The 16,866-nt window shown below is 41.0% G+C and overlaps 1 protein-coding gene across 6 annotated transcripts in view; it reads right to left on the bottom strand.

The window, feature by feature from the left end:
- The window catches only part of HP1BP3 (heterochromatin protein 1 binding protein 3), a 35,386-nt gene extending 22,530 nt beyond the window's left edge, over positions 1-12,856 (bottom strand). The window contains exons 1-7 of one of the 6 annotated variants that reach the window (XM_081224454.1): positions 12,730-12,856; positions 10,381-10,509; positions 7,637-7,832; positions 7,093-7,192; positions 4,100-4,253; positions 2,619-2,778; positions 76-219 (exon numbers count right to left, since the gene is read on the bottom strand). In XM_081224454.1, the coding sequence (XP_081080580.1) occupies positions 76-219; positions 2,619-2,778; positions 4,100-4,253; positions 7,093-7,192; positions 7,637-7,732 (654 nt within the window). In that variant the 5' untranslated portion in view covers positions 7,733-7,832; positions 10,381-10,509; positions 12,730-12,856. Of the gene's footprint in view, positions 1-75; positions 220-2,618; positions 2,779-4,099; positions 4,254-7,092; positions 7,193-7,636; positions 7,833-10,380; positions 10,510-12,179; positions 12,272-12,729 lie in introns of those variants that run through there. The other 5 variants (XM_081224453.1, XM_081224455.1, XM_081224456.1 and 2 more) reach the window with 5 other exon arrangements.
- Between the last annotated feature and the right edge of the window lie 4,010 nt (positions 12,857-16,866).

Raw genomic sequence — 16,866 nt, 5'->3', positions numbered from 1 at the left:
GCCTAAATGTTACTAAATATGGATTTACAGCTAATACATGTTGAAATGATCTTATTACAAACAACCATTTAATACCTGTTTGATAACACCTCTATTTAATTCTCTTTTCAGTGCTTGTTTAAGGAGGTAGCCCCTTCTCTCCAGCTCCAGAGAAGGGTACTTATGGATGATATATTTTCGAATAGCAACCACGGATGCACCACTCTTCTGGAAGCATGCCTAGGAAACAGATTTATCAAACCATAAATATTAATTTAAACTAGCTGTTTTTCATGTTTTCTGACACCTATGTTTTCAAAATAAATTATTTTGGAAGTGAACTTGATAATGGATGATAAAAATGGCAGGAAAGAGTGAACAGTATTGCAGGTAACTTCAGTTCATCATGGCTGTGGAGAAATACAGAATTAACAATATTTCTGCAACAATTTTAAATTGTTCAAAACAGCCAAAGAGAAGATACAACATGTGAACAACATTCTGTGTGTTAATGAAGCAGCTCTTTCCATTCTAATTCTATTCTGTATTTAGAAGACAGATCTTTAGCATTAAAGTGAGGAAAGCAGGGCATTTCTATCCCTTGTAGATTCACAGATCTGGCCCATTTTATGGAATGAACTTCAGCACACCAGAAACAGTATTCCTCTGCAGGCTTTGTGTGAATGCCAGCAGATACCATAAGCAAAGATAATCTGAATAAATGGCACAAAACTGGGTTTACAGATGCAAAGCCTTAAGGGGCATTTTGGACAACAATGAGAGCATCCGATTGCAATTTAAAGTGCCCTCTTCCTTTTCCATCCTATTTATCTATATTCCATTTGACTAATGCCCATGGAAAACTGAAGTAGGTCACTGCATCACAAAGGCAGCAATTCTGTTTCAAAAGCTTTATATTTTGAAGCACACAAGCAGCATCTATTATCTAATGAGCTAGTCCACCAATTCTGTGTAGCCACTGTCTATAAAATGACCATAGGATTTACTCACTGTCGTTGCATAAAGACTTGGTTGAATGTTATTTTATACACTGACAATAAAGAAAAGTAAGTCACAGACAGATGAACCAGAAAAGACTGTACAGCAATTTAATATGGATTGTGTTAAAATGAATCACCTGCTTCAAGTAAATGTCTCTGACTTATTACAACCTACTGAAGTTTTCTCCTGATCTTATAAGAAAACACAGAGTAAAGAAAATCAAGCAGAAAAGCACATTCTAATGCTAAAACAATCCCTTGCTCCACCAAACTGAGTAAGATGAAAATAGGTATCAAGATTCCTGTTCAATTCAGAAAATGGTGTCAATTGTCTGAAATCGTGATTTGTTTACACTGCATGGAATACACGATATATAGAGAGAGATAGATAGATAGATATATAGGTATGTATTTCATTTGTACAAATATGCATAATCATATTCAAACCATTTTTCAGGCCTAATTATACTGTTTAAATTTTCTGTTTTATTATCTTAGAATTTTAGTCCCTTCTCCACCCTCACTGTAACCCTGCTCCTCCAAACCTAGACTGAGCGGTCACAAAGTGAAATCCTTGAAGCAAGGCTACACAAAGAAAAGAGATCTCACTATAATCAAGCTATATGAACCAGGAAAGTTTTCTAAATGAGAGTTGTCTTGAAGGAGTGTAGGGAGAGGTCTGAGGGCAAACCTTTTTCCAGTTTGTCAGTGCCGTCTTCTCAAATTCTAAGTATGACCACCAAGCTCCTCTTTCCTATGTAAACCACCGTTGGTTAAACTGATCTGTAGCCTTCTCTCCCCAATTCTGACTCAGATCCTAGCAACAAGGTCCCTGAAATCAGTGTCTGTGGCTTCTACTTTAACTCCTTTTGCCATCTGATCATGTGAAATAAACATGGCAAAATGAACCAGAAAAATTTACACACAAAAAGGCAAGGTCAGATTAGAAGATACCCTTAAAACAGGAAAACAGTATCTGATGATCACACAAGCTAATGAAAGTCAATGAATTATCGCAAAGTTATAAAGCTATGGAAGGAGGACAGATTTGGCAAGTATTTTGGAATGACCAGGTGATGAAGCAAAGCAGTGAGGTTTCTAAAAGAGTTCTGGTGTGAAAGATAACCAACTACTAATATTAGACATAAGCTTTGAAAATGAACCTAAAGATAGTGTACTGTTTTGAAATAAAATTTTTCTCATTGCTATTCAGTTACCCTGAGTCACAATTCAATTTCATTAAGGGCAAGGACTCTGTTTGTCGTATTCTATGCTATATCACTAGTAGGATTGCCTGCTACAGAGAAGCTAGTCCTTAAGTGTTTGTTGAATGAATTAACATGTTCAGCCTTCAAATAAAAACTGTACTGAATATAAACTGAGTTTTTAAAAAAAACATCTAAAGATAAGTTAAAAATAGTTGCTATAGTAAATCTGAGTTTTTTAAAAAAATTAACAGTGCTCACCAAATGTGATAATATTATAAAAACATGAACTTAGCAATGGCTTTCTTCTATTTAAATCTCTTTTAGGAAGCAGAGCAAGATTTCTGATGCCTGCACAGGAGTATGCCATTTTCACATACGCAAGAGACAAACAGAATAAATCTAAGATGAACTGCTTGAAATAAAAACTTGCCTTAATGGCCTCAGTTAGGATTGCATCCATCTTGGGACGTGGGGAGGAAGCCATCGGTGTTTGTTTCTGGGCCCTGGCTAGCTGGCTGGCAGAAAGGGTAGCCCAGGAAGGTATTGTTTTTTTCACTTTCTTCTCCTTTTCTTTAGACTGATCTTTCTCACTTTAAAACAAAGAATTGTTATTATGCAAGATAAACTCTTCAGAAAGAAGTATAAAGTCAGAAAGAAGAAAAGACCAGAGAGGGATAAAAATCAATGTTTTAATTCATTTCCACACTGAGGTGATATGTAAAATAAGCAACATTTTACAAAATAAAACATTTTTTAAAAATTGGGTTCTACAAATGAACCAAAAAGGTGTGCTCTCCCAGCTGCACACAGGAGAGAGGAGTCATATAAATCAGCACTAGTATGAAGGGCCAGTACATAAAAGAAATGAGAATTTTAAAATGAATTCTAGTAACAAGTGCAACAGATGCGATTCAGTACAGTGCGAAGAACTCAAGCTCTGAAGTCAGAAAACTTGGGTTTGAGTCTCAGCTCCAACATTTACTAGCTATGTGATCTTAGAAAGTGACCTGAGTCTCAATCTCCTCAGCTGTAAAACAGTAATGTAATACCAAATACTTCACAAGGTGCTGCAAGAAATGAGATTACATTTATAAAAAGTTTTGTGAACCATAAAGCATTATACAAATTTTATTCTAAGTAATAACACTCCATGTACCTAAAAGAAAGGGTAGCTGCTAAAAATTCCACGGACCTTACATATACCTGTGAAACTGGGATGAAGGATTTCCTGAGGATTATACCTGGAAAGTATAGTTATTTCTAAGTCATTCTTTTATTTAAAAAGTAATTCCTGTTTTCACCAGTTATGAAAAGAATAGAATGAATGCTACCAGCTGTCCTGCAAAAAAATTTAAATTAAAAATGAATCACCATCACATTGTACAGATTATCAATAGCAAATTTTGCCTTCAGATTCTCAAAGTCACCCTCCAATTGAATACTTCATCAAATATATACAGAGTTTTAGGTCACTCTAGCAATGTCTTGGTATAGATTAATGCTTTCTAACATAAGCACGTAAAAATAACTCATTCCAGCAAAGAGGGAGGAATAAAGTGAAGAAGAGTCTCTCAGGTCAGATTTTTACAGTCACGTTCCATTTCTTATTGAAATTATGTCAATGTTTACAATAGGAGACACTCCCACAATGAATTCTAAGCACAAAAACACATGCCAAAGCCAAAAAGAATGAATTTTGCATCCGTCAAACCACTGTTCTGATAACGACTACAAATTCTAATAGGCCATACGACTACATCGTAAGCCTATTCCAAAAGATAATTCCAAAAAAAGTAAATCCAAATAGCATGTATCTAGCATAAATTAAGTTGTATCACTTTAAAAAAATCTGACCTACAGTCCTTTTACATAGTCTTCACTTATAAATAGCAAGAAGGCATAAGTCCTTACTCCTTTTTGGTTTCCTCAGAAGGCTTGTTTTCTTCCTTCTCTTCATTCTCAGGTTGCCCCTTTGGCTGCTCTGTCTCGCTAGATGTAGCAGGTGGAGTTTCATTCTCTTGTTCTTCTACAGTGGAGACAGATTCCTCTGAACTTACATCTGGTTCTTAAAAAAAAAAAAAAAAAAAAAAAATCCGGTGAGTAGAATTGCATCAAGTAAGTACATTAGAGGCTGAGTCAATAAAAGGGTAGAAGTTTATCTCTTTAAACAGATAAGCCAAATGTTGCAATTAACAGTTGTATCCTAAAATGAACAAATGACTATGAGTACAGTTTTTTTTCCCTGCTTTATGTCACTCAAATTGCCTATATAAGGGGTTGCTGATCCGGACCATCAGGTGAGAAAAGGAGAAGGATCAGGAAATTGCACAGAAAGGGAAACTCATTTTACCCCAAATCAAAACTCTTGAGTGTTTTACTCTATAATATTAATGATGAGACTCATAATTAAGAAATTAGCCATTTCATAATTTAACAGGCTAATATTAGTAAGGGAATAAATAATAGAAAATTAATATTTATTTTCCAAGTGAAATGATTCTGGCAAGTGTAGAAATATGAGAGGGGGAATACTGAGGTCTGCAGTTGCTGGTCTGCATCTTTTCTCAGCAGGTCTCCTTGAGCAGCCACTACAGAACACAGAACCCCAGGAAATGATTAAGCAGAGACTTAAAAGAAAAGGGCATCAGTGGCCAAAACTAGGCAAAAAAAAAAAAAAGGATATGCTTGAAGAGTTTAGTCATTTAAATTATGTGAACTTATGACTGGCATAATGAAGACTTTGGGGCCCTCACATAAATAAGAGAATTTTTTAAAATGCCACTTCCTTCTGATTGCCAAACCACATACATACAATGCTAAAGGAATTCTACAAATTAAAATTCTAAACTGTAAGTTTCAGGATAGTCAACTATAATTTGTAAATCATCCTGGATTATGCTCTTCAACCAGACATGCATGTAAGTGAAAAATCCTCCCATATATGCTCAGCAAAAATCAAGGCTCTAGAGTCAGATATATCTGGATTCAAGTTCACACTTTCTAACATTCTAGCTTGATATCTTAGGGCAAGTTCTTTGATATCTCCAAATCTCAGTACCCTTACTTCACAGAGTTATTATGAACATTATACAAAATGCTTTAGGGGAAACCTGTAGGCTAGCACTTGTACTGCTTCCCATCCTCCTCTGGCCTCTTCTACTGCTTCTAGAGCTGTTACGCAAATATTACGGCTAGAACTTCAGTATAACAATGGTATCTGATGATACAGATAACTACAAGATGTATTTTTTTTTATCACGATGTATCTTTTACAGCCCTTCGCCCCAACGATCTGACCTAACTGGCCAACCTGCCTGTGTAAGAACTTACTTTTAGTTAGTCATGTTTACTTATTTTTACATTGCCTTATTCTAAACAAATTGAAAAGCCAAGACCGTTTAGTGAGTTTTACCTTAACAGCAGGGCTACAAATTAAACTTCACATTATTTTCTCTTAAAGCTTATGGTTTAATAAAGGTTCAATTGCTCAACAGATGAGACATTGTTACATATGAGACAATGTTTCCAACTCACAGAACTATTGTGTATGCCTTTTTGGATTTATAAAATTTACAACATGAGTGAAGTCCAATTATTTTAATGTACAAAATACTATAATGGGACAGAGATAAGATAAACAAACACAACTTGTGAAGTGTCTTACCTGTCCTTTATAAATTCTCGGTTGACTTTTCTAATACCTTACACCTGAACACTCTGGTGTATTCTGAAAACTCACGTTATTAGTGACTTAGTGACTTCAGCTGGCTGTTAAATGTGGCTCAAGATGGGCCATCAAGTGGCTTATCTCAGTGCTGGAAAAAATAACCTATCCTCAACTCACCAGCAACTATTATTATCATTATTTTTTTTTTTGCGGTATGCGGGCCTCTCACTGCTGTGGCCTCTCCCGTTGCGGAGTACAGGCTCCGGAAGTGCAGGCTCAGCGGCCATGGCTCACGGGCCCAGCCGCTCCGGGGCACGAACCTGTGTCCCGTGCATTGGCAGGCGGACTCTCAACCACTGCGCCACCAGGGAAGCCCTATTATTTTATTTTTATTTTTTTTAATATGCTGATTCCCATGTCTCCTCACTGCCTTAGGCCAGAGTACCCCAAATGCTTGTAGTATTCGTCTGAGGATTCGGAGACAAAATCCAGGCTCAGGTGGAGAAGAGCAGATCCCTAGTGCACCAAGGATAAAGGCATGAAGGGTGCATGTATTATTTTATTCGTAATATATGCTGGTCAGCAAATATTTGGCTCTAACAGCCAGGACAGGGACAGCACCACGTGCTCATCCCTGGCAATGAAAAGAAAAGAAAAAGGTCACAAGAACCAGAAAAGCAGTTCCACTTGAAGAAGTGGTCAGAGGTGCCATAAAGGAACACGAATACTCCAGATTGACGGTTCTACCTTCCTCTTGATTTATTATGTTCCCACCTCTGCCTGGCCAATCTTCTCTCCACCAACACCAAAGTTACAAACCAATGCTTTGATCGCCCATTTGCTCCCTTAAGGCCTCTTGATGATTTCGGGTTGAGCCTTCCGCTGTCCATCTTGAAGGCCCAAGTCCTCCATTCTTCCAGGGTCTTCATCCCCATGACACTGTATGCCCAGAAGCTACTCTTCGACCATTCCTGTTCTCTCCACCCATCTTTCTGTTTTTTAATTCCAAGAACATGAAATTTTCACCTTCTAAAAATCTTCAGAGACAAGATGAAATTGTTTCTTTGCCCACATGGTCTGGAAATGACATACCAACAGGTACCACCTCTCTCTCTAAATGCTCCCCCCAAACACTGAAGCATAAAAAAAGAACAATTCAGTCCAAGGGAATTTATGGGACACTCCCAACTGGAGCAGAAACGTTTGCCTTTTGAAGCCGTCCACCGCTTTACTTTACCTGGCTTTTCTTCCTCCCCTTCCGCGAGCTTGCTCTTGGGAGGAGTTTCCCGGGTAGAATTCACAGCTCGACGAATCGGCATGGTGTTATCTTCTACCTTCTAAGAAAAGAAATGGCCATAATCACACATGCAAACAAAATTTCTCTTCTCTCTCTTTCTCAAGGGGCCTAACTGGGTGTCAGAAGATGTAGGAGAATTCTTCAAGTCGACTCCAGGATCTGATGCAAATTACTTTTAACAAGGTTTTTTGAAATGAAATATGATTCTTAAGAAGTACTTTTCAATGTATTTTATTTTAGCTAGAATTTCAAATGGAAATAAGTAATTATACTTGATTTGGAATAAATTTAGAAGGTTGGAGGTTTTCTCAGGAGTTTGAGGGGAAACGGAAGATGAAAAGAACTTTGTATCTACTTGATTTGTTCAGATTCACAACCCAGACTCCCCCAAGTAGAGGAAGAAACAGGTACCAAGAAGGACCCAGCAGGGCCTGAAGTCAGGGACTGATCCAAGAGCGAGCTTCAAGAATGTGTCAGCCCCTACCTCACCTAACTTGTCCGCGTGGATCAGCTGAGCTCCTACTATAAGTGGGAGTGCCTTAGGATGGACGAGTTCACCTTGAGACGTATCAGTCGCCATTTAAAATAATTTCTAGGCCCGAGTACAGGTTACACTCTGAAGCCTCTGCTGTTAACCACAAGGATTTTTCCTAATGGTTTCAGCGTGGTGAAGAATCAACCTAAAGCACAGAAAAGACCTGGTGTGAAGATTAACAGAAACAAAACTAAACTAAAACGTCTAAATTTAATATACATCCAAAGGGAAAAAAAATTCACCATAAAACTTATAGTTAAGCGACAGATGACTTGGTCAGTTATCATTCAGAAAGATAAAATCACTATCAAAATATAGACTATGTAAAGGCAGCGACTAAGACAAATGCACAAGCCACAGCAGCTGTTGCACCTTCCACATGAACAAAGGCAACGAGGACAAGAAAGCTCATGAGGAACCTAACCCCACCCCCTCCTGCTAGTATCAGGAACTTAGAAAGAACAGAATAAGGAGACCCAGAAATAGTTTAGTCAATGTTTACTCAAAGATCAGTTTACTAAAGAGAGAGGCTATTGTTGTTACTGTTCTCAAAGGGGTCAGGAAACTTAACTGTAACCTTAACTCCACCTCCATCAGAGAAGTAATACAAGGGCAAAAATACTGCTGAAGAACATGACAGTCTGAGAGCCTCCAGACTCAGAAAAGCAAATTCAGACCATCACCTAGGAGACTAAGTATGCCTCTAAGACCTTATTTGTCATATTTTTAATATTAAGCAAAATCAGCGCAAAAGAACAAAATTAAAGATTTAAAAATAAAACGCAGGTAAATCACTCAAATTTACCTGATCATTAACACCCTCTGCCCCGCCCATCCTCATCCTCAATAACATTTTATAATAAAAACTCTTCCAAAATATAAGAAAATAATCAGTTAGGCGTTTAGATCTTTGTGCTACTGAACATTAATGAAGACTTGGGAAAGAGTAGACTAGTCATTCAGCTTCTACTTTAAGCTCTAACCCTGTCTAGGAATTTAAGAGCTTTCAATTTGTCAGGTAATAGTTTCAAGCTCCAAACATACAGAATGCTTTCACGTTTACAGGGAAAACCATTTTATGGGAACACCAAGATCAATGCCAGACTTGTGAACTATCCGTCAACTGCAATGAAAGGCAGCTGTAAGAATTCAAGATCATATAATATGCTAAAAACTTACTATTCAAGAGTAAATTAGGAATATCCATGAATATTTAAAAATTATTAACTGTTACAAAAACTACTTAAAATGCTCATATAGCAAGTCACTTCAACAACTATAAAACACAAAAATAAAAAGTTGTTTTCTCATTTGTGAAAAGTTGGGTTTAAGGGCATTATTTAGGTTTGTGAAAGCTAAAAGTCTATCTTGGAATAATTTCAATACATAAACTTGCTCCCTCATCCAACTAGAACTTACATAGTAATATATTTTCCTTGATTAAAAAAAAGCAAATCTGATGATACTTTTACATGTAAATACCATACAGAAGTAAAACTTCATGATCAGGTTATTCTTGGTGAAGTGACACTGCTAATAAATTCATCTTTCTTAACCTATGATAATACTAGCTAGGATGAAAATGATACTGTGAAGTCAGCTAAACCTTCAGCAGTCTGTTCGTAGAGGATCTTTAAAAAATATTTTCCCTGTAAGTAAAATACTAAAAAAAAAAAAAAGTCAAAACCCTTCCAGTCAACTCTATATTTACTAACTGCTCAAAATTGAAACAAACAGGTTTTAGAAAAGGAGTGGGGGTGCAAAGGAAACGACTCTCAACGCCAAGATGACAAAATTGACTGAAATCAGGGCAACAAGTACATGGTCCATAAAGACATTAGACATCATTAACCTGAGGACAAGAAGGTTAGTTTAAATTAGGTCAGGTAAGAAGTATGCCCAGGGTGGAATAACTGAGAAATAAGTTGGTTTGCCAATCTTCCTGGCTGCATCCACCAAAAAAAACAGAGCCTGACACTTTCCTGCTTAAAACCTCCCCATTACCACCCCCCCCGCCTTATTTCAGTAATCTCACCCCTTACTACTCCACCCATCACTCTACTCTCTTGACTCCAAACACACAGATCTTCTTCTTCTTTTGGTCCTCAGTGTGTGCTATGCACATGCTCTTCTTTTACACTGTAACATTCTTTTCCTAGACACTTCAATCAGATTTCTGCTCAGTGTCACCCCCTCAGAAAGCCCTCCCATTCTTCTTATTCTTTTTCAGGTTTCTTTATATTGCATTTGTAATAGCGTTTAACACCACGTGTAATTCAATATATGTCTATTTACTTTTTTATTATGTGTCTCTTTCAGTGAAATGTAAGCACTACAAGAGCTAGGACTAATTCATCACTGTATTCCCAGCACCTAGAAGAATGCCCAGCACATACTGGGTGCTGGATAAATATTGGGGAAAAAAAGTTGAATGAACAATGACACCTGACAGTACTTATTACTATATTCAGCAAGTGTGAAGAACACTTAAAAAATAAAACTAAATATTTAAAATTTAATATAAATATTAAGAAACGTTTGCCTCAGCTCTGCATTTCCTTAGTAAAGGTCATGAAACTTAAGGCTTCAGTCTATAGCACTTTCTTTATAATAGGTTGGTTAATGAGTTATTCCATAAGTTCACTGTTTATCACAGAGCTAACAAAACTATATGAATGGTTAATTCACACTACCTTAACATCACAGGTACCCATTAATTTAACTTTTGTTGCTACATTTCTGAATGATCAGACTTTTAGGCCGCCACACTTGTTTCCTCGCAGGAATCTTATCTGGCTGGTTCACTGCTGCATACTTGGTGCCTAAGAAACATACCAGGCACAGAATAGGTGCTTAATAAATATTTATTAAGTGAAAGAACGAATAGACGAAACTTGAATAAGTTTTTCATCTGGGTTCTTATATGTGCCATCTGAGTTTACCTGTGGTTTATGTGGTCTTTCTGTGGTCATCAACCTGTTTGTTTTTTAAATTTAATGTAACATTAACATAACAAAGATTTGCTTTCGTCAAGGGAAGTGCTAAGTTGTTTAAATGCAGGCAATAAAGAAAAGGTTGTAAAAGTAGAAAGTCCGTAATTTCAGAGTTTTAATTTACTTTCTCTACATTGAGAAAGCACTAGAAAAAGAAGTAGTTCAACAATGTATTTCAGTTTACTGATATCCTTTAAAGTACGCATTTTAGGGAAAGAATTATTTCATATTTTACCATAAAATGTACACAAGACATTATACATTATAATATCATTAGCTATGCACTGATTACATCAAATTGTTCTCAATCTAAAGTCTTTATGTTCAGACTTAAAGAGTAATGTCACAAAAAGCATGCGTATAATTAGCTAGCAACTTCTTTTTCACTTTCGTATTTCAATATATCAGTGTCTATACTGGGCACAGATGCTATGGACACTACACGGATCTATTCCTAAGACACGCACAATCTAACTGGCTCAAGAGTTAGGATTTTCATCTATACACGAAGAGTTCAGGACACTTCCGCCAAGTTCTCGCCCTCAATCTTCCAATTAAGCTTAAAAACAAGGCCAAAAATAACCTCTAAAAATGTTACTTCTACTTTGAAACACATTACACTAAACTTCGGAAAAGAGCAATAAGAATTTTAAAAGCTCTTAACAGTTTTATGCCTATGCCAGATTAAACAAAACTGAACTATCTTCCAAATTAAAACTAGACACGTGTAACTTCACTCTAAGACAAGCCAGCTTTGTCCATAAAGTCCCTGGTAAATTCCTAGCTGTACTTTTAACTAGATTCTCACTTTTCAATGTAACATAAAGTCGGGAAGCATGATAAACAACAGAGAGAAAATGTATACGCGGAAAGGGCGGTAAAGTTCACCTTGGCCGTCCTCTGTGCAGGGGTGAACACTCCCTCAAAGTGGTTAAGTGACTCGTCCTCGGTCACAGACATTGGTCAATTCGGTATCAAAATCTCAAATCTGGGCCTCTCACTTCACCACTCCTGCCTCCAACTCTTTACAAACGCCCCTATTCACACGTTTGACTTTATTAGCTAAAATCACATCACTTAAGGAGCAGTGACTAACAAGCTCTAGGAAAGCCATACGGGAAAACGAAAGCTTAGGCCCGCGTCGCGGCGGCAGCGGCAGCGGCAGCAGCAGCAAAGGCTATTCAGGGGCGCCAACAGCTGACACCGAGCCCGGACCGCCGAGAGAACCGGTTAGAAAGACCAGGAGAGACAAAGGCGGGGAGCGGCCGGTGCGGCGCCGAGCACAAGGCAGGGGGAGAGCGGAGCCAGGATGAAGGCGGCGAGGCAAAGGGCGGCGAGCTCAGCGGCAGCGGACACCGAGGTGCGCGCTCACTGCAGCTGACAGCTCGGGCTCCCGCTCCGGGATGCGCGCGGGGAGGCCGACGCCGCGACCCGAGCAGCGGCCGTCCGCGCGACGCAAGAGGCAGTGGACCGCTAGTCCCAGCGCTCGGTACACTCACCGCTGGGAGCTCCGTAATGGCGGCGGCGGGGGCGGAGAACCCGGGGGGCGGGTTCGCCACAGCCAGTCACCGCCGCCGGCATCTTTCGAACCGGCTCCGAAAACCGCTGAGAGTGGGGTGAGGGGGAGGGAGGGAGCGAGCGGACAGCGGGGCCCACCGCAAGCCTCGGGAGCATGCGCAAGACCTCAGCCAATCGGAGAGGGCGGGAGGACGCTGGCGCAGGCGCGCTGGGACACAGGGCCCTAGATCAGGGAAGAGCTCCCCCACCTCCCCAGCCCAAACAAAACAAGGGCGGGAGCGCGCGCGCGAGAGGGCCCCGGAGGAGGCTTCCAGAAGAGGGGCAGGGGGCTAGGTCGCAGTGGGGGGAGGGGAAGGGGGCGGAGCGGTCGGGGAAGGCAGACAAAAGGCACCACCTCCGGGGACGCGAGCGCCCCGCCCCCTCCTCTTGGGGAGCGGCGTCGGCTCCCCGAGCGAGCGGCCTCCGCCACTCGCCCTCGGGGTCCAGCGGGCCCGCACCCACTCCCCACCCGCCTTGTCCGTTCTGAGTTACCTCTGCGCTCCCCGCTTCCTGTCGCCCGCGTCCCGCAAGGATTCTCGGCGCCGCTCCTGCTGCCGCTCGTCGCCTCCGCCGCCGCTGTCCTCCAGGCCCAGCCGCCGAGCTCTGCCGCCCCGCCCCCCTGCCCGCGGCCCCGCGCGCGCGCCCCCCAAGCCGGCCCCGCCCCCGCGCGCGCCGGCGGCCGCACCCCCAGCCCGCGGGAGCGGAGGGAGCGCGCGAGGCTTGCCTCCCCGGTCGGGCGCGCGGGGTCGCGAGAGGGCGCTCCGGGATGTGGGGACGCCCGGGCGGGGTCTGTGCACCTTCCACCCGGCGCTTCCCGGGTGGCGCCCGTTAGCTTGGGTTTTGCAGTTTCGGTTTCCTCGGAAGGGCACTCTTTTCACTTAACCCTTCTCTACTCTGGTTCAGTCCCTGGTTTTGGCGATCCGTCTGCCTTTAGAAGGGTTGGGATTTCCCGCTTCTGAATTTAGCCACAGCACAAGAACTACACTTCTTTGAAGGCGGTTGGAATAATTAGAAACCCAGAGAGCGGAAAATTCAGTACCTCACGTTCGTTCCCATTAAGTATCCATACAGTACAGGGTAGCGTAATGACTCAGGAAAAGAACTGTAAAAGTTGATTTTCTAATCAATGAAACGGTCTTCCCTGGCTCCCCAATCTGCATATGCAGGGACGGTTCTCAACAAGGAAACCGTGGGATTAGAAAACAGGGAATTCCCTTTGGATTGCCATTTTACGTTGGTATCAGCGTACTTCGGCTTGTACGTACTGTTTAAAAATGTAACTTTTCAAAGTCGGTTTGGGAAAATTCTATGTACCTAAAGTAGTAGGTGTTTTGTCGCGGTCAGAGGGGGTTCGGGTAATGATATAGGGAAATAATAAACACTACAATTGCCTTGAGGCTCAGAGCAGTGTGACTAGCATTCAAATGCATGTGCCTGTCATCCCAAAGATTTATTATGAAACCATTTAAGCGCTTGCTAGCCCAGTCCTCAGGCTCTGGCATTGCCGATAGCACTTTAACTGTCTCACCAGCTTTCCCAGGCATAGCCATCCACTCCATCAGTTCCAAAGGGAGGTATATAAAAATTTAACCACCACCACCAAAAATTCCTTACAAGGTGAGTGTTACCATTAATGTCCCGATGGGATTACTAATGCCCTGGCACTCTAATGTCCCATTAAACATGTTCACAAGGTGTTTTGGTCATTTTGTGCCCAAACTTCATCCTGCTCACTTCCTTTCTTATCAACATTTCTATCTTTTGTCTCCTTTTTTAAAGACTCTTCCATTTTTATGTGTTCATATGCTTAAAACGTCCTACCTTTCTTCTTTTTCCCGGAAATGTCTTTAGCCCTATCTCATGCAAGAAGCTGACACAGATAAGGGCAAACTAGATTTCTCCACTCCACAGATTTTTGCTTAAAACACACACACACAACTTATCTGTTGTTTACAGCACGTACACCCAAGGAGGGAAAACCCTGAAAACAAAATTCTTTCTCCAGAGTGTGCGCATGGAGGCGCTTGCAAACAACCGCCTCCCAACCATGCACTAAAGCTAACACTCACTGAAGTTTGAAGCTGTTTTTCACTTCCAAAGGGATTTGAAGTTTTTATTGGACATGTATATTGCTTGAGGCATTTTACGTCTGCTAAATGTAACATCTGGTCAGTTTTGCTTTTTTTTTTTTTTTTTTTTGGGGGGGCTGTACGCGGGCCTCTCACTGCTGTGGCCTCTCCCGTTGCGGAGCACAGGCTCCGGACACGCAGGCTCAGCGGCCATGGCTCACGGGCCTAGCCGCTCCGCGGCATGTGGGATCCTCCCGGACCGGGGCACAAACCCGTGTCCCCTGCATCGGCAGGTGAACTCTCAACCACTGCACGACCAGGGAAGGCCAGTTTTGCTTTTTATACTTAGCCGCATCCGAGTTAAGACTCCATGGGGTATGGTTTTATAGTTTATCTCACTTGGTTTTCTTTGAGCTATACTAGTAAAAACATCATTCAATTGTGTTTGTTAAAAACAGATTTACATGATGAATTTTGCACCCTTTACTTAAGCTGTTAGGCTGTTTGATGTTCTGCACCGAGGGAACACGCATCTTGGCAAGTTTAAGAGCAGCTCAGTTCTTATGGAGTGTGTGGAGTTTACGGTCAGAGCACCAGTAAGACCCTCTTGCACAGAGACCTCTCACACTGACTGATATCAAAGTCCCTGAAGTTCCACCATTCATTCCTTTTAATCTCTTCTATAGCAATTTTAAAGTGCTGCTATCAAGGAGAGCTAACGTACAGGCCTCAAACTGGTAATTCAGAATTCATTGTTTTAACCTCTGAACTTGAGAATCTAAAGCTTTCCATTGGACAGTCAGGGATCAGAAGAGTAAGAACTCTGACTAGAGGAAGAGCTTCTAGGAGAGAGAAAAGGAGTAAACGTGCTGTCGTCCGTGATGACTTCACACTTCTGCCCAGGGCCAACCAGCTTATAGGAGTGACTCTGGAGTCCCAGAAACATGAGAAAATGTAGGGTTTTGTGAACTAGAAAAGCAAGTGTTAAGAAGTCCCCAAAATGGATAATAGGAACCTTCTGTATAAAAAAATTAATTAAAAAAAAAAAAAAAGTCGGGCTTCCCTGGTGGCGCAGTGGTTGAGAGTCCGCCTGCCGATGCAGGGGACACGGGTTCGTGCCCCGGTCCGGGAAGATCCCACATGCCGCGGAGCGGCTGGGCCCGTGAGCCATGGCCACTGATCCTGCGCGTCCGGAGCCTGTGCTCCTCAACGGGAGAGGCCACAACAGTGAGAGGTTCGTGTACCGCAAAAAAAAAAAAAAAAAAAAAGTCCCCAAAATGCAACTGCATCATTTCTAGTTTTCAACAAAAACACTCATTTTCTTCAAAAGCCAAGTCACTGTTGAAACTCTAGCATACAGCAAGCTTTGCAGACTTCATGGCCTGTTGTCAGTGTAATAGGTTTTTTGCTATTCCTCAAATTTAAAGCTAAGTGATACTTAAATCTGTTAGGCTAAAAGGTCTTGTTTTGTATAGAAAAGCAAAATATGTGACTTTGGAGATTTAGGCATAAGGATGGAGGAAGTTGAAGCAATTGCAGATTCCAAGAATATTCCAGACCACAGCTATGACACTGCCTCACAAGGTTGAGCATGAAAGATCCATCAACCTATTTTACTCACATTCCACCTCGTGTTAACACAGATGTTTAAAGAATAATTCTTGATTGCCTGGTGGGGAGAGAAGTTTCTGTTCCTAGCAAGCCTGATCTTTATTTTCCCCACAAATCAAAGCTGAGGGGTTGCAATTTCACACAGCAGTAACCAAAAGCCAGGCTGGAGCTTCGATCCCTTAAGAAGGTATGGTCCTGGTAGGGTTGGGGGTCATCTGACTTTTCTGGTTTCTAGCCGGAAAGACTGGAAATGGCTCTCAATTTGGCTGCAGCTTGGAAAGGGATGGTAAGAGAATTAATTTATATGATTAGGCAGAAAGTGGAGACTGATGAAGAGATTTAATATTACTTCACTACTGCCACCCCCTTAATGGTTTTCTTTTATTGTTTGTTATTATCTGAGGCCAAGACCCTGGTTTAGAGATAAGCAACACCCCTGGATCCTCCTCTGCCGATGTTGCACTTTCTTCTACTCACTGGTGGCAATAATTTTAACCCTATTCAGCATAGCAGTCATCGAACTGAAAAACTTTTTTCTAAACTCTGAAAAATTCTGAGTCTAAAATATGTCTGATCCCAATCGTTTTGGATAAAGAATCATACATAGATCAGAATATAAAAACCAAATACATTTTACAAAATAACATTTTCTGTCGTATGTCCCCCCCTTCTCTCTCTCTCTCTCTATATATATATATATATATATATGTATATATATATATATATTTAATACTGGTTGTAATCCATTAATTTTGTCATTCACAGTTTGAGAACCTCTGTCCTAGATGTCATTAGCCCTTCGGTGTTCAATTGGAGTCAATGTTTCTAGCTCCTTGAGGGGGTCTGAAAAGTGTTAGTGCCAAGAGTTTACTGTCATTTTGAGGATAAGGATTTTAAAAGCTACCCTTTAAGTTTGAAGCATCTGACAAATTGAAGTTACAATTCAGCC

The sequence above is a fragment of the Mesoplodon bidens genome, assembly GCF_964165515.1.
Source record: "Mesoplodon bidens genome assembly, chromosome: 2".
Classification (NCBI taxonomy): Eukaryota; Metazoa; Chordata; class Mammalia; order Artiodactyla; family Ziphiidae; genus Mesoplodon; species Mesoplodon bidens.
The sequence above is the reverse complement of the archived record's forward strand: the minus strand, read 5'-3'. Positions and strand labels throughout refer to the sequence as shown.